At 32.7% G+C, this 16,013-nt stretch overlaps 2 protein-coding genes and 1 pseudogene across 3 annotated transcripts in view; all 3 read left to right on the forward strand.

The window, feature by feature from the left end:
* LOC100794841 (plasma membrane ATPase 4-like) overlaps positions 1-2,594 on the forward strand; it is an 8,904-nt pseudogene extending 6,310 nt beyond the window's left edge. Inside the window, exons 8-16 of the transcript XR_137192.5 lie at positions 14-159; positions 266-504; positions 600-632; positions 729-810; positions 908-1,068; positions 1,148-1,315; positions 1,422-1,604; positions 1,693-1,874; positions 2,153-2,594. The product of XR_137192.5 is annotated as a plasma membrane ATPase 4-like (transcript). The remainder of the gene's footprint in view (positions 1-13; positions 160-265; positions 505-599; positions 633-728; positions 811-907; positions 1,069-1,147; positions 1,316-1,421; positions 1,605-1,692; positions 1,875-2,152) is intronic.
* A 6,362-nt stretch (positions 2,595-8,956) lies between these two features.
* Positions 8,957-10,285, forward strand: LOC100775329 (transcription factor bHLH146). Its single transcript, XM_006593475.4, has one exon. It carries the CDS (start codon positions 9,564-9,566, stop codon positions 10,185-10,187), a length of 624 nt encoding a protein of 207 aa, XP_006593538.1. The 5' UTR covers positions 8,957-9,563; the 3' UTR covers positions 10,188-10,285.
* Positions 10,286-13,828: 3,543 nt separating this feature from the next.
* Positions 13,829-16,013, forward strand: LOC100500282 (uncharacterized). The gene is made up of 3 exons (NM_001248854.2): positions 13,829-14,083; positions 14,294-14,464; positions 15,518-16,013. The coding sequence occupies exons 1-3, from the start codon at positions 13,929-13,931 to the stop codon at positions 15,759-15,761; spliced, it is 570 nt and encodes a 189-aa protein (NP_001235783.1). The 5' UTR covers positions 13,829-13,928; the 3' UTR covers positions 15,762-16,013.

A 16,013-nucleotide genomic window follows, 5' to 3' on the forward strand; every position in this document is an offset into this window, starting at 1 on the left:
ACACTTGCCATAGCCAGGAGACCGGCCGAAGACTGGGGATGGGAACTAATATGTACCCATCTGCTTCTTTGCTTGGTCAAGACAAAGATGCAAGTATTGCTGCACTTCCAGTAGAAGAGCTGATTGAGAAGGCAGATGGTTTTGCTGGAGTATTTCCAGGTTGACACTCTACCAGTTCACGGCAATGATTATTTTTTCTTTCACTTTCTTTCCTTCACCTAAATGTTATTCTTCTCTCCTCATTATCTCCTATTTATACCTGCAGAACACAAATATGAAATTGTAAAGAAGTTGCAAGAGAGGAAGCACATCTGTGGAATGACTGGAGATGGTGTTAATGACGCTCCGGCTTTGAAGAAGGCTGATATTGGAATCGCTGTTGCTGATGCAACTGATGCTGCCAGAAGTGCTTCTGATATTGTCTTGACAGAACCTGGTTTGAGTGTTATTATTAGTGCAGTCTTAACTAGCAGGGCTATTTTCCAGAGAATGAAAAACTACACGGTTGGTTGCTGTCTTCTTCCTTCATAAACCTAATTTCTTTTGTTTTAGCTTTTTTCTAAATTGACGTTGTTCACTTTGTTTTCTTTGTATTTCAGATATATGCAGTATCTATTACTATCCGTATAGTGGTAAGTGGACAAGTATGTTATGATTATATGTAATTCATCATGATAAGGAATGAGTGGATACTCATCAGTTTGGCTTCTCTCATTTTCTGAATGCAGTTTGGCTTCATGTTCATAGCACTGATATGGAAATTTGACTTCTCTCCTTTTATGGTTTTGATCATTGCTATTCTGAATGATGGTAAGGCTCTTGGGCTTTTAGCAGATATTCCTCTGAATTACACTCAAGTTCTCTTCATGCCTATGAAATTCTGACACAATAATTGTCATACTATTAGGAACAATCATGACAATTTCAAAGGACAGGGTGAAGCCATCTCCCTTGCCTGATAGCTGGAAACTGCAAGAAATATTTGCTACTGGGATTGTACTTGGAAGTTACTTGGCGCTGATGACTGTCATATTCTTCTGGGCAATGAAAGAAACCGATTTCTTCCCTGTAAGAAATATTCAACAGACATATTTTCAAGTCCTTATTTTGTGTCAAATAAATAACACCACTTTGATTATTTTTGCAGGACAAATTTGGAGTTAGACACTTGAGTCATGATGAGATGATGTCTGCTTTGTATTTACAAGTCAGTATAGTCAGCCAGGCTTTGATATTTGTAACCCGTTCTCGAAGCTGGTCCTTTATTGAACGCCCTGGAATGCTGTTAGTTTGCGCTTTCGTTATTGCTCAGCTGGTAAGGATGATGCTCCATTTAATCTCCCTGAATTTTTTGTAGGGGTGCAACCAAAACCAGAGAAGGGAGGAATAATATTTTGACAATATGTTCTGTCTTGTTGCAGATTGCTACAATCATAGCAGTATATGCTGACTGGGGCTTTGCAAAGGTGAAAGGAATTGGTTGGGGTTGGGCAGGAGTCATCTGGCTCTACAGTATTGTCTTCTATATTCCACTTGATGTCATGAAGTTTGCCACCCGTTATGTATTGAGTGGCAAGGCTTGGGTAAACATGCTAGAAAACAAGGTATGTATTTGCTTATGAGCTTTCTCTTTCTAATGGTGAAAATTTTCATGACATTGATTTGAATTGACTGTTTCAAAATGTGCCACAGACTGCCTTCACCACCAAGAAAGACTACGGTAAGGAGGAGAGGGAAGCTCAATGGGCTCATGCTCAGAGAACCCTGCATGGACTTCAACCACCAGAAACTTCTGGCATTTTCAATGAGAAGAACAGTTATAGAGAACTCTCTGAGATTGCTGAGCAGGCCAAGAGAAGAGCTGAAGTTGCAAGGTAAGAATTACTATAGAAATAATGAGTAAATAGTCTATTCAACGTAAAAAAAAAAGACTTTTAAACCATCATCTAATCACAAATTGATATGTATGATTAGTTGACTTTTATAATATTATTTTAAAAGTTATACCTTCATGATTTCTGATTGATAATACCAAACAAATTATATTGACAATGCATATAAATTAGTCTCTTGAAATATTTATTTATTCTATATTATATGTGTCTTTATTACTAATGCATGGAATTTCTTTCTATTGCACCTATTCTTTCAGGCTTCGTGAGCTTCACACACTGAAGGGACATGTTGAGTCTGTGGTGAAGCTGAAGGGTTTGGACATTGATACAATCCAGCAGCACTACACGGTGTGAGAAAACACTGGAAAATTGTAGATAGCAAGAGTGACCAAATTCAGTTGCATGCCTGAAACAACAAGAGACTAGGATGTCTTTGCCTTTCATATATAGGCTTTACCAATTTGTTCTCCATGTATTTTCGGTGCTGGCTAAATGGATGTCTATGCCTTCCGTGATAGAGCCAAAGTAGTGTTAGTTTCTTTAGTCCTTACTTTTCCCCTGCCTTCATATGGCTTTGGGTGCTTCCTCATTTCTGTGTTCTCAGTTGTGTATGCCACATTTAGGTGGCAGTGATCATATTGTGTCAATATTGGGATTTTTTAAGGTAGGAGAATAAGAGTTTCTCGAAGTTCTTTTCCAGCATCATGCAAAATTTAAAACCATGAATTTGGTTTCAGTCTAATTTATAGGAGACACTCATCATAAAAAACAGTAAAGAATTAATAATATTTTTTTATTATTAAAAATCATGTTGTTGGTACATAAAAAATCACCATGAAGTATATTAAATAGTATTTTCTAATAGAAAATGGGATGTGCTTACCAGTTGTTTGTGGAAGTTATACAATGAATTTACCACACTTCGTGTATTAAAAAAGTTTAGTATAGTTTTCCTTCTTCGCCAACAAATTCTGAATCAGGTTCTCATTAAACATTGAATGACTTACTGATTGGGCTACTTGTACAATTAAACAATAAACAGACAAGCCTTCGGTAAGCTATACTTCGAAGATGTGGGGGGACGGATTGATAATCATAAAAAAAGTTGTGGGACCGGATTGATAACTATTTCTAAAATTAAGGCATTTTAAATCCAATTATTGAATTATTTGATATAATTTAGATGATTATAATTTTAGATCATAGAGACAGATGGAGAAAAAAAAAACATGAAATTATACTAGTTTGAATTATATTAATTATTGTATTATTTAATAACATTAGAAATTTATTTGAAAACTCATCTTTGGGTTGAAATTTTTTTTTCCTCTCCAATTAATGTGAGACTTAACTATACTTTTATTCCTTCAAGTATTATAATGTTGCAATTTTAGGCTCTCAGACTTTAATATTATCAATTGGATTTTTCAAGTATGACAAATATACGAATTAGTCTCACAAATTCAATTGCGCCAATTAGTTTAGAAAAATCTTCACCATGAAAATAATTAGTACAGCAAAGTATCTCTAATCAACAAGAACATTACAAACTGTTCTTACTGTCAAGAAAAAGTGGAAATCAACAAGAACAACAATTATCGATGAATACACACAAATGATATAACAGTGACAATTATAAAAAACAAAAATGAAGAAACAAAAATCAAACCGTTCAAATAGAAAGGCCACAACGCCAAAATAAAAACTCTAAAGTTTCATATAAAAAAAAAGAAAGCAAACGAATATCCAAAACAATCTTACATTGAGGAAAGTTTTTCTTTTCTAAAAACAATTACAATGCTAATACACGAACAAAAGAAACGCTACTTTTCCTTAGGACAAAAATGCACCTATACCTCCTACTTTACAAGTGACAATAGGACAAAGGTCACTTTAGGATTTTCCTTTTTCTTTTATAAAAAAAAACTAAAAAAGTTTCAATTGCCCCATGTACTTTTTAACCACATCTTTCAATATTTGTGTGCAACAAGTTTATGCAATTTACATTGCGCTTGCCAAAACATGTTTCTACAAAAAGCATACTCGTATAAATGTAATGCAAAATCTATGCATTTTTTCAGCCAATCCCCTCGAGTTATTAAGAAAAATAAAAGAAAGTAATTTAGAGGTCATAATTTAAGATTGTTTATTTTTTATTGTTGGGGATTATCTAATTATCTTTACTTTTCCGTTTGAATGTTTGAACATTCAAGTTCACGGAACACACTATTAAGACCATTGAAATCTTCTTCAATCATCATTATGCTAACAAAGTCAAACTAAATGTTGGCGAAGTTTAATTAACCACTTAGGCACCAGCCAATTCCCACGAAAATAAATGTGACCCCACTCAGTTGTTGAACTGAATAAATCAAATTGTCAATCACAGAAAAAATATGATTCAACTTTTGGTTGAATTTTTCTGTGTGCTACATCAATCTCTCCATGTGAAACTATTGATGAACAATTTTCCTTGTTGACATGCATAATGTGATATGCATTAAGTGAAGCGAAAAGGATAAGCTTGGCCTCTTTGTCCAATTGACATGTCAATGTGATGAGGCGCATTGCGGCTATTTTGGTAGTTGTGTTTGGTTTGGCTAAGTATACTATATATGTCTTCTATTTGCTGCATCAATGTTTTCTCATTACGTGTTTTATGTCCAACTTCAACACCAGGCTTGGAAACTTAATTTGCAAAATCTTATTCGTCTGCATGGCCTTGCCGCTTCTATATATTAATGGTTATATCTACTATGAAGAAGACGTGTTCTACCATGCGAAAGATAAAGTTTTTTCTCACGGTGTGAAATTTCTCTTGACCATCCAATTAAAAAGAATTTTATATCTGTATGTTACAACTGGTTGGTGCGGTAATTTGTGAAAATAAAATAAATGAATAACATAATCCACGGATTGCGTATGTGATTAATTCGCCCATTATCGTTGATGGGTTGTCCCTTCTTTGTCTTACCCTAGTCTTGCGAGTGAAAGTTAGGGCATGACGAAAGAGTGAGCAGAACCTTGTCAACTCCCGTAGTCGTTCCACTTGAGACTCAGTTGCCCCTTTCCATAGTAGTGCATTAGCTTATTCCCTGTGTTTGTTTTTGTGGATACTAAGAATGATGTGGTAGAGTGTTGAACTGGTCTAGTAGAGTATTTAGTATTGTATTGTTGGGTGAGTATTGTGTGGTTTCCATGATGAATGGAGACTGTAGTTGTGTGTAAAGAAATCCTTTTGTCGGTCTATTTTTCTGTGTTATCTGTAATTTTGTTGTGATCTGTGAGTGATGAAATCACATGTGATCGAGTACAATAATTTTTTTGGTCAAGGTAGAAAGAGGTGTGTTTGTAGAATTGTGTGTATGTTGTACATTATGGTACTTAGTTTTGGATTATGATGTGTTTTTCGTTTTTTATTTTTATGTGTGGAGAGTGAGTAAAGGTTGAATTTAAAGTTAGAGTATTGTGAATGATTGTTTGGTGTCTTCTTCAAGACCAAAAGTTAGAATGATTAAAGGTTGAATTTAAATTCCCAAACTTGAAAATAAGATCATGCGGAATCAATTGGAACAATGATCAGCTAATGCATGACTATGGAAGGGGGCAACTGAATCTAAGGTGGAGCGATTGCTGAAGTCGACAAGGTTCCGCTCACTCTGTCGTCGTGACCTAACTCTCACTCACAAGACCAGGATAAGACAGGGAAGGGCAACACATAAGTGATAATGGACGAATTAGCCATGTACGCACCACGATGATTATGTTATTCATTTATTTTATTTTCACAAATTACCTCATCAACCAGTTGTGACATACAAATCTGAAATTCTATTTTTAATCGGACAATCCAGAGAAATTTTTATGAATTGCAAACCCATTCCCCTCTATTTTATCATTTTTATGACAATACATTGATCAGACTTCTATGTTTGGAGTCATGACTTTGGTGTGATGCAAATAATGGAGGCATTGGTAGAAGTCAATCAAATCTTGACTTTAATATATGGTAGCAACTTACCCGTACTACAAAGAATTTTAGAAACCAACAGAAGTTGATTTAGTTGAGACTTATATTTCACTTAGATGTAAGGGCGGAGCTTGAATAAAAATAATAGAGAATCAAAATGAGATTTCAATGAGATCCAAAAAAATGTTTAAATATAAATATAATTTCTGTAAGTTCATGCTTTTAGTTCCTATTTAATTTATGTATTGTAGATGATAAATATTCAAGTGTTGAAAATCTTTTATTGAGAGTGAGAGATTTTAATTTATAATTATATGCCAATTGGTTTCCTTATAATTTGTTTTTTAGGTTGTATTTTATTTTGTTGAAAAAAAAAATCTTTAAGTGTATGTATTATCGCAAGTATGTTCATTACGTGTTGATATGTTACATTGAGTTAGTGATTTTTTTTTAAAAAAAAACCAATTTATAAACACAAATATTAGAAAAAAACAACAAATAAAAAAGTATACTTCATACTCACGCGTCACCTTTTAATTTAATATGAAAAAAGTCTTAATTAAGAGATAGTCATTTGACTTATTTTAATGTATTTATAAAAATAACATAAAAAATACCACAAAACTTGTAGGATGACTTGTGCCTTAAATGTATGAACACGGTGTTTGAGGAAATAATATATTTTTCACCTTTTCAATTATTTCATCTCCCTTCCATTACATTTCAGACATTCCAAACAAAGACTTAGAATGCAAGATCATTTTAATTCTTAAGAATTATTATCTTAAGAACCATATTTTGGTGAGAGTCATAATTTTTTTAGAATGTTACAAATGTATTTTATATATGCTTAAAGTATACTAAGAACCTTAAGATTCCTTCAGTCAAAACGCTCCCCTTGATAAAAGGCATAATCAACATATGATGAACGTACCCCATGTTACTGGTCTGGCACCATTGTGTGGGGCGTCAATGTAACGCCAATTATCCCACATCACAAGTCGTCCTCACACATCAAAGTTGTTAACTAGCTAACTAGGTGGAGCCATGCCAATTGTTAAATCTGAGATATATTTAAGGACGCACACATGCGGATATTGCCACTTGAACCATCTTCATGTGAATGAAGTCATTGCCAAATCAAAACTGACCAGAGCAAATATTATTTTACCTCTTTATGGTCTTGTGACAAACCATTTCAATCTCACCCGCCAAAATAACAACATATAGCATAGTATAGTATTATTAGTAGATAATCAAATCCTTTAGATTTGTAGTGAGAGATTTGATTTTTAAATTTGTGTGTATAAAATAATATTTATTGAAAGTAAATAGTTCTTTAAATAAATCTTCCTGTTTCAAGAAATTAATCTCTTATTCTAAGGTTAAAATATCCTAAATACTAAACAAAAAAGAAAAAAACAGAAAGGTGGAGTTCGTACAGACAACTTTGTGATCCAGAATTGGAGGCCGTGGATGAATTAGTGCCTATCGTTTGGAGGGTGATTTAGGCAGCAATGCATGATATGGGTTTGTGCTGAGGACATGAGGTAAAAATATGCTGTAGGGTTTGCACGTGATGCTACTGTTCAACTATACGTCTATAACACCTAGGCTAAAGAACAAAACGCCCCGTGCGCTGTCCTTCAAAATCCAACCATATCTTCTAAATCTTTTTATTTATATCACTAATATTTATAGCCGGATTAATTCATTATATTACACGTAGTGGAGAAATGTTTAAACATTGTTAATTGTGTATGACTCGTCAATGCAATCTCTAGTATAGCTAGTCTGTCTAGTACTACTACTCCAATCCAACATTCAATTAATGTTAGTGCCTTATAATTTCTTTCCTAGCACGGCTAATTGCATGCTAGCTTTTGAACTTTGGCATGCCAATTGGCCCTACCCAACAAACAAAACACACACTCCGTTCTGTCATCCATACCCTCATTGTTTCTGCCTCAGGTGTAGGATATAATATACAAGGTATTAGTCAGTTTCACCAGGGTATTGATTAAAAAAATATTTATTATGGAAATTATATAAAAACATAAAACAAATCATGAACATCATACCTTTATATATTTTAATAATTATTTTTCTTAATTCCTTAATTAATATTTTAAGAATACTGAATAGTATGTCTAATATATATTACCAGTAAGTAGTAAACAATTATTAACTACGAGAATCGAAAGCGTACCTTACACTAATAATCTGATGAGTTTCTGAGACTCTTCACATGCACACTGGTCCCACAAACTTCAAAGGGTTGTTGGCATTTAATTTTACTTTAGACTTGGAATCTATCTAGTGTAGGATCCTCTGAAAGCATAAAGGAAAATTCCGAATTAACTTTCCTCTTCGTCTTTTTATTCTCCTTCTTCTTCTTCTTCTTTCACCTTTTCTCATCTTTAATAGTATATAGTTTTGTTTTTTTTATCGTTTTACTTTCCTCTTAGGAATAAACAATATAGATTAATTTAAATGGGGTATAGCATATTCTCGTAGCACGAGTGATTATATATATTAGTATATAAGCAAGAAGGTCAAGGATTTTATCAAGATATCAAGCTTCCTGTAGAACTTTTTGTTTTCGCTTTTTCTAATGACACAACATTAATTTTGGCTTTATTATTTACATGAGACACCAAGTTTTATCATTGTGCTTTATAATATTATCATCACATACAAGGAACTATTCTCACATATTATATTATCACGAGACTAGCAAATAAAATTTAACGATACAATTAAAGATTAAAATTGAATAAAATAAAATGTTGTGCTAGCATTTGTATATATACATGAATATTGTACAGCATTTTTTTATCAAATACAATATCAAAAGATTAATAACAATTCACTTATTATTATTATGATTATTATGAGAAGAAAAGAGAACAATCGATTTCGTTGAAGTGCTTGGATAGGAGTATTTGGAGTAGGATGAGTTGGTTGATTTGAAATGAGGGGAAAAAGGGGTTTTGTAAGTAGGGGAGACCCTGACCTGGAGGAGCAAAGGGAAAGAGTACCAGTTAAAGAGGTGGAGTCATGTGAGGGCATTTATAGTGGGGTTTTAGTGTCTGTGTTTTCTAGTGCACATGGGATGGGATGAGAGACTCCGTTCTGTTCTGCGGAAAGCAAGAACCATGTGAGTCCATGTGCCATTCTAAATAAGTAGACCACTACCAACATTTTGCACACAAATTCTTCACTCCTTTTTGTGCTAGCTACCTTGCTTCTCCCTTCGTTCTTGCTTCCTCTAGTAATCATAATTCGACTTCCTTAATATCACTCCAATTATTTTGTTGCCTTCCCTATATCAAGTTACTGAGCCAATAACTAGCTTCATCAACTTGCTTCAATTGTTCATTTTACCTTCATTCAGCTCTAGCATATATAGCTGATGACAAGAAAGCTTTCTTTTGTATCTCTCATTTACTTTCACCATATGCCCTATTATTATTACTTTGCTTTGTCTTTGCCCCCTTTGTCCTTCAACTTCTTCCACTAACACCAACCATCTTTCTTCATCGACCCTCTTCTCTCTAATCCCTTTTGCTAGTTACATTCTTTTCTTCTTTTTCTTTAGAGAACAAAAAGGTCTTTCAATTCTGATTTCATTACACTCGTTTCTCTTTCTCTGGGTGGCAGCATTGTTGTCCAACTTCATTCCTTGATTAAATATAATGGGAGGGCAAGTAGTTAAACGCAGACGTGTATACTCCGTGGAATCAAACCAAATAGTGCAACCTATATTTACTAGGAATTATTTGAACCATTTGGTTCCAGCGTTGGTGAAGATAAAGGAAAAGGGTTCTATAAAAGAAGATAGCAGCAGCCATTGTAATGATAATATTAACAATGCTGTCAAGTATGAAGTGGACATGGCAATGGTATTGTCAGCACAAGGTTTTGCATGGAGTAACGGCCTTAAAGTCAAGCTTCAAAGCGATGACGTTCATGTCAATGCAGCTAAAAGCACTAGGTTTCTTGAAAATGAGGCTAGTGAAGGTTCATCGAAGAATAATGTTTATGACAAAAATGAAGTTGTCCCAATGGAATATTTCTCTTCAAACCCTAGCTCAAGGTCTAAGTGCAAGGACATGTCAGAAATGAAAAGGGATTTAGCCAGAGAAGATGATAAGGAAGCTGAGGACATCAACAACCAGTGGAAGAGGCTGAGAAGGATGATACCTGGAGGAGAAGAGATGTGTGATGATGAACAAATGGTTTCAGAGCTTGAGAGTTACATAAACTGTTTGCAAATGCAGGTGAACGCTCTTCAGTTTCTGCTGCCACACACGCGCTGATTAATTTGTATGTCTTGTCCACAAATTGAGCCATAAACTATGTTAAATTCAAGATATATTAGTTGTTGAATGAAGAAGCTATATGGTATATTCATTTTTCTGTTGTGTTTTTTAATATGGTTTTTGTCTAGATATAATTAATATAAACAAAGGTTCTTTCTCTGATATTATTATTATATATCTCCAAAGCAACGAAGATATTTTAGTTTATAAATATCCTCCCCTTAATCACAATATTCACACAAAATGAAGATGGATGGAAATGCAGTTTGGTTAATTCGAGTGTTTTCTTTAGTATAGCAATTAGACGGTTGTTTAGTTGTCAGTTAATTAAACTAATGACAGGTAAACTTATTCATTTCATTTGTGGGTTAGGTATAGTTAACTAGAAAAAGGTATTGCGTTCAATAATCTTGTGCTTTGTTTTCCCACTACGACCTATCTGAACAGTTGCTTTAGCCATGTTTACGCATTCTACGAAGTGTCCTTTTAGGACCAGCAAAGTCATGCATCATTAATACCTTTGCCAGCAGGTAAAAAAATGATGATACAACCTGGCTTAATTAACTTTTTCATGAGCTGCTCAAATGATCAACATTTTCTGAAGATCCTCATAATAAAGAAACAAACACAGATCATTAATATATAGTACTCAAGTACTAGACAAAATTTTCCATAACGAGCCTGAGGGGCTACACTTTTGGATTTTGGGTTAACGTTTTACAAGGTAGCTAGACATTTATAAGTTTTAACTCACGGCACGGGTAAGAAAATCACACATTCGCCCCCACTCAATTTATTACCGCTAACATTTTGGATTTCAAACTAGTTCAATAGAAAAACATCTTTTCAATCAGGAAAAACCAAAATAGTTTTAATTCAGCATATAAATCATAAATGTAATTTTAGTTCTTGTTTTTCTCTCCTTTTTTGGTGCTATACTTGTACGACCAACTCTCCCATGCATCCAATCAGGAAATCCATGTTTGGATTATAATCAGGAAATCACAAATGTAATTTTACCCTTCTATTTTTATTAAATAATTTATAAATTAATGAATTCCCGAATGAAACATAACGTATATACTCCCTTGTTTTGGAGAATGCGAACTCGCACGAACCTTCACCTTTTCTTTTTAAGAAACTTCTGCGTTACCCAATCATGTCATGGATACGATATCTAAGTTCCAATCACAATATTTTGATTTTTGAGGCAATATCAACCCTTATTAGCTATATAGATTGCGACTATCAATCACTTTTCACGTCCAAGCACCTCATCTTTTTCTTCCCTGCTTTAGAGTAGCTATCAGCTTCATGCCTTCATCCTCCGTGACATTATTTCAGGTTTCAACATTTATACTGGGTTTGGTTGAGAGGACAGACAAAAATAAATAAAGGATAAATAATATAAATTTTATGTAAATCTCATATTTTTTACACTTTAATTTTAATATAATTTTTTTTATTTTCATCATCTAAATTAAACACAACATTAAGATAAATCATGGATGTGTGAGAGCCACAGGAGTTAGGGGTAGTAAAGTAATTTTAGGATTTTTTAAAAGGAGGGGAGTGGGCTTAGCGAAATGGGGATGCGTTTAACATTGCCCAAAATGAAGTAAGCCGTAAGCCCATCCCAAATATCGTGACCCACTACAAATGGATAAAGATCATAGTGTTGCTAGGTGCACCCAGCATTCTAAAAAAATGATAAAATTATCTTTGTTTGATTTTTTTCTTTCGGATCAAGTTGATCCGGAAGAGGAAAAATAATTTTTTTTAATTATACAAGATATTTAAAGATATTTATTTCATTAATTATAATATAATTAAATATATTTATTTATTTTATTAATTATAATATATTTATAAATATTGATTTATTATAAATAATTAATGTTAATCAATCATAATCATAATTCATGTTAATCAGTCAATCATGTTAATCAATCATAATTCCCTAAAAGAGGATATAAATAATTTCAGAGTTAACAATTTTCAGAATCAATCAATCATGCTAATCAATCAATCATAATCATAATTCATGCTAATCAATCAATTATGCTAATCAATCATAATTCCCTAAAAGAAGATATAAATAATTTCAGAGTTAACAATTTCAAAAACTGCATTATGATTGCTAACTCTGAAATTATTTATATCCTCTTTTAGGGAATTATGATTGATTAGCATAATTGATTAATTAACATGAATTATGATTATGATTGATTAGCATTAATTATTTATAATAAATCAATATTTATAAATATATTATAATTAATAAAATAAATAAATATATTTAATTATATTATAATTAATGAAATAAATATCTTTAAATATCTTGTATAATTAACTAAATTTTAATTTTTCTTCTTCCGGATCAAGTTGAATAGGAAGAGACTTCCGGATCAATTGATCCGGAATAGGAAAACCAAACAAAAATAATTTTGTCATTTTTTTAGAATGTTGGGTGCACCAACACTCTAAAGATCAAAACTAAAGACCAGAAAACAACGAGGCCAGGGATCAATCAAAATTAATTTGGGTCACCAAAATAGATAATGACATAATGATATAATAATGACGAAAAATGTTAAGAATAAATAACCAAATCGTGGTTGAATGTAATTTTTCCATTACATATGAAGTATCCCCAATTCCCCATAAAATATAAACACTCTCGACTGGTATAAAAAGTTTTAATGTTAGCTGAGCGACTAATTCTCTAAATGATTGGTCCACACAATAATACTGTCAAGTTGTCAAGAATAGGACTTTAGCAATAACAAAAATGAAAGATTGTTGAATTTTTTTAAATAAATAATATGATTACAAATTATTACATAGTATAAATTTATTGATTTTTAAAATAATTTTTATAAAATTTATATTAAATTTTTATAAATTATTGACAGTATAATTTTTTTATACTTACATGGTAAATATACTAAACTCAAATATTAAATATTTTACAATAAATACTTTTTATTTTATATTTTACTAACCTCCCCTCTAGAAAGTCACCCACCATATATCTCTGTTAACAATGTATTTTTTAAAATTATGACCTCCATCCGTGTCTTATACTTTTTTTGTGTCAATATATTATTTGTTCAAAATATTATTAATTTTATTAATAACTAATCTTTATTAAAAATTTTGATTAATATTTTCATAAAACTTCTTAGATATATCACATTATTTCTTTTAAAAAAAAACTCAAAATGGAGACTTTATTTTAGGAATCCTTAGACCCAAGTATTCTTCTTAAATTTATTAATACATGATATTATCCTCCAGACCTAATTATTTCTTGTTGAAATTATTTGTCTCCATTTCTTATTTCTCCAGACCTAATTTAACATGATATTATTTCATTTTTCTTATACATGAATATTTCAATACAAAAAAACTAAAATTTGATTAATTATTACTGAAGAAACCATGATTAAATTAAGTTAACAATGCTTGAATATATATATGATAGTATAAAAATTGCAAATTAAATTTTATTTGTAGCAGTTAAGTTGAATAATAATAATAATAATAAAAATAAAGTTGAGTTGGTGCCGCGTGGCATATGGAGAACCACGAAAAAGGATGAGCGTTGATATATATTGGTACAAACCAAACAGACAGAAACTAAAATATCCTCAGAAGAAGGTTTGTTTGGTTTAGAGAGAAGAAAACGTTGGTCGGAGAACATTACCGGAAAGAGAATCTTTGTTGATTCCAGAAATGTCTAGCATCGCTTCCTCACACCAAAGCTTCCTCACCAACGCCCTTATTCCACTAACGCACAACCCAAAGTTCAGGACCACTGTTACTTTCCCTTCTTCACTCAAAACTGTCTCTTGCAGTTCCCCACAACATGAACAGCAACAATCTCCAAGGTATCAATACAGTTAATACTTCATCTGCTCTCTATTACTATTTCATGTTTGAATTTGACGGAATTCATAACTTGTGCTGATGAGCTTTTACTTTTAGCATGACTACGTACCAATGATTAGTTCTTATGGGAGAGCCAAAAGCCTTAATTAGGGTACTTAAAGAGAAAAGGAATTTCATGAATTTTGCTGATGTGTCTCATTAATTTATAGGAAGAAGAATGAGAACAAGTTAGCAAAGTTGGCAATAGTTGCACTTGCTGCTGGTGTGTTAACACTTGGGTCAGTTCATGATGCATCAGCCGCCAAGACTGGTGGTAGAATCGGGGGCCAGGCCTTCAAGTCAGCAGCTCCGCGCTCCTCACCAAGAATCAACAATTCCAGGTAATGATCAATTAATAAATGCTGATTTTCATTGGCTTCACTTGTGCTTCATCTTTGCACCTTGTGTTTTTGGTTTATCACCTTCCTAATCCCATAATTAAGGCTGAATTTGTTAATCATCATTCTAGCTCACACATGGTTTTGCTTTGCTTGATTCATTAGTCATGCCTGGAATCTGTTGCCTTCTGAAAATTATATATTATCCACACAAAGGTGTTAAGATTACATATTGGGTTGGAAATTAAAACGTTTTCTGTGAACAACAGAATGGGACAACTTTTTTGTTGTCCCCTTTGATTATTTTGGGGGTGTATTTTTAAGATTTGTGTATACACAGAAAATAAAAAGTACGTGAGATAGATGAGATTATACATAATGTCTCATGCACTGTTAATTCTTTGATGTTTAAATTATGGAACTGTACTGGGTTCCCCCTCCTTTTTGCTTTGCATAGTATGTATGTACAAATAGTAAAGTAGTAGACTAAGGTCTTGTTTAGATAAATTTCTCCATAAACATTTATAAGTGAAGAAATTAAGAAAGTAAAATGAATTGAACCTCTTGTAAGTTAAAATTAATTCAAGCATTTTACTTTTATAAAAGTTCTTCCATTTAACTTCTTCACAAGTTAAGGTTAAGTTGATTTTAACTTGTAAGAGAAACCCAATTCATTTTATCTTTTCTTTTTCTTACAAGTGTTTACGGAGAAAAGTTGATCTGGTAATGCCTATGTCTTGATTGGACAGCATTCCTATAGTAAGTTGTGTTTTCTCTTTGCATATAATGTGTTTTGCCCCGGAAACTTTAGCAGAATATCATTTGAAGGCTTCCACATAAAAATACAAAAATGTTTAGTATTCTGCTGAAAGTAGATAGAATCTATTCTATTTAACTAGGGTTGATATATGATATTCATACCCTGGAGTATCATCAGGGATCATATTGAAAGAAATGAAATGTCTTTTATAATTGGATGGATCATACAAACATGTAACATATCACCTGATGACTTAACTTGGGAATCTTGTTTCTGAAATTTATGACAATTGACAGAACCAATATCTATATTAATCCTCGAGTGGCACCTCCGCTAGTTGGTGGCTATGGCTATGGTTATGGTGTGCCATTTTACGGTGGCTGGGGATGGTCTCCATTTTCATTCTTTGCACCAGGTCCCAGTGTAGCTGTAGGCGTTGGAGGTGGATTTGACACTATTCTTCTGTTTATGTTTCTTGGTGCTGCCGCTGCAGTTGTGAGGAGATTCTTTGGGTCAAGAAATGAAGATGATGACTACTAGCGGTATAAAAAAGAGTGCCAAGTCGATGTATAGAAGAATGGAAGGGTGACCATTGTGACCAATTTATTAGTTTGATGTATTTTGAGATATTATACTTGAAAACCAAGCAATCTTGTGCTTTCTAATGCACTGGTTTACATGCTTGTTACACAGGATGTAATGAAGCAATGGAGATACATTATACTCGTTCAGGGAAGTTTCCATTTGCACTAATTTAAAAATAATCAAGAAAACATATGTTTTTAAAAATTC

Source organism: Glycine max, chromosome 13 (assembly GCF_000004515.6).
Source record: "Glycine max cultivar Williams 82 chromosome 13, Glycine_max_v4.0, whole genome shotgun sequence".
Lineage (NCBI taxonomy): Eukaryota > Viridiplantae > Streptophyta > Magnoliopsida > Fabales > Fabaceae > Glycine > Glycine max.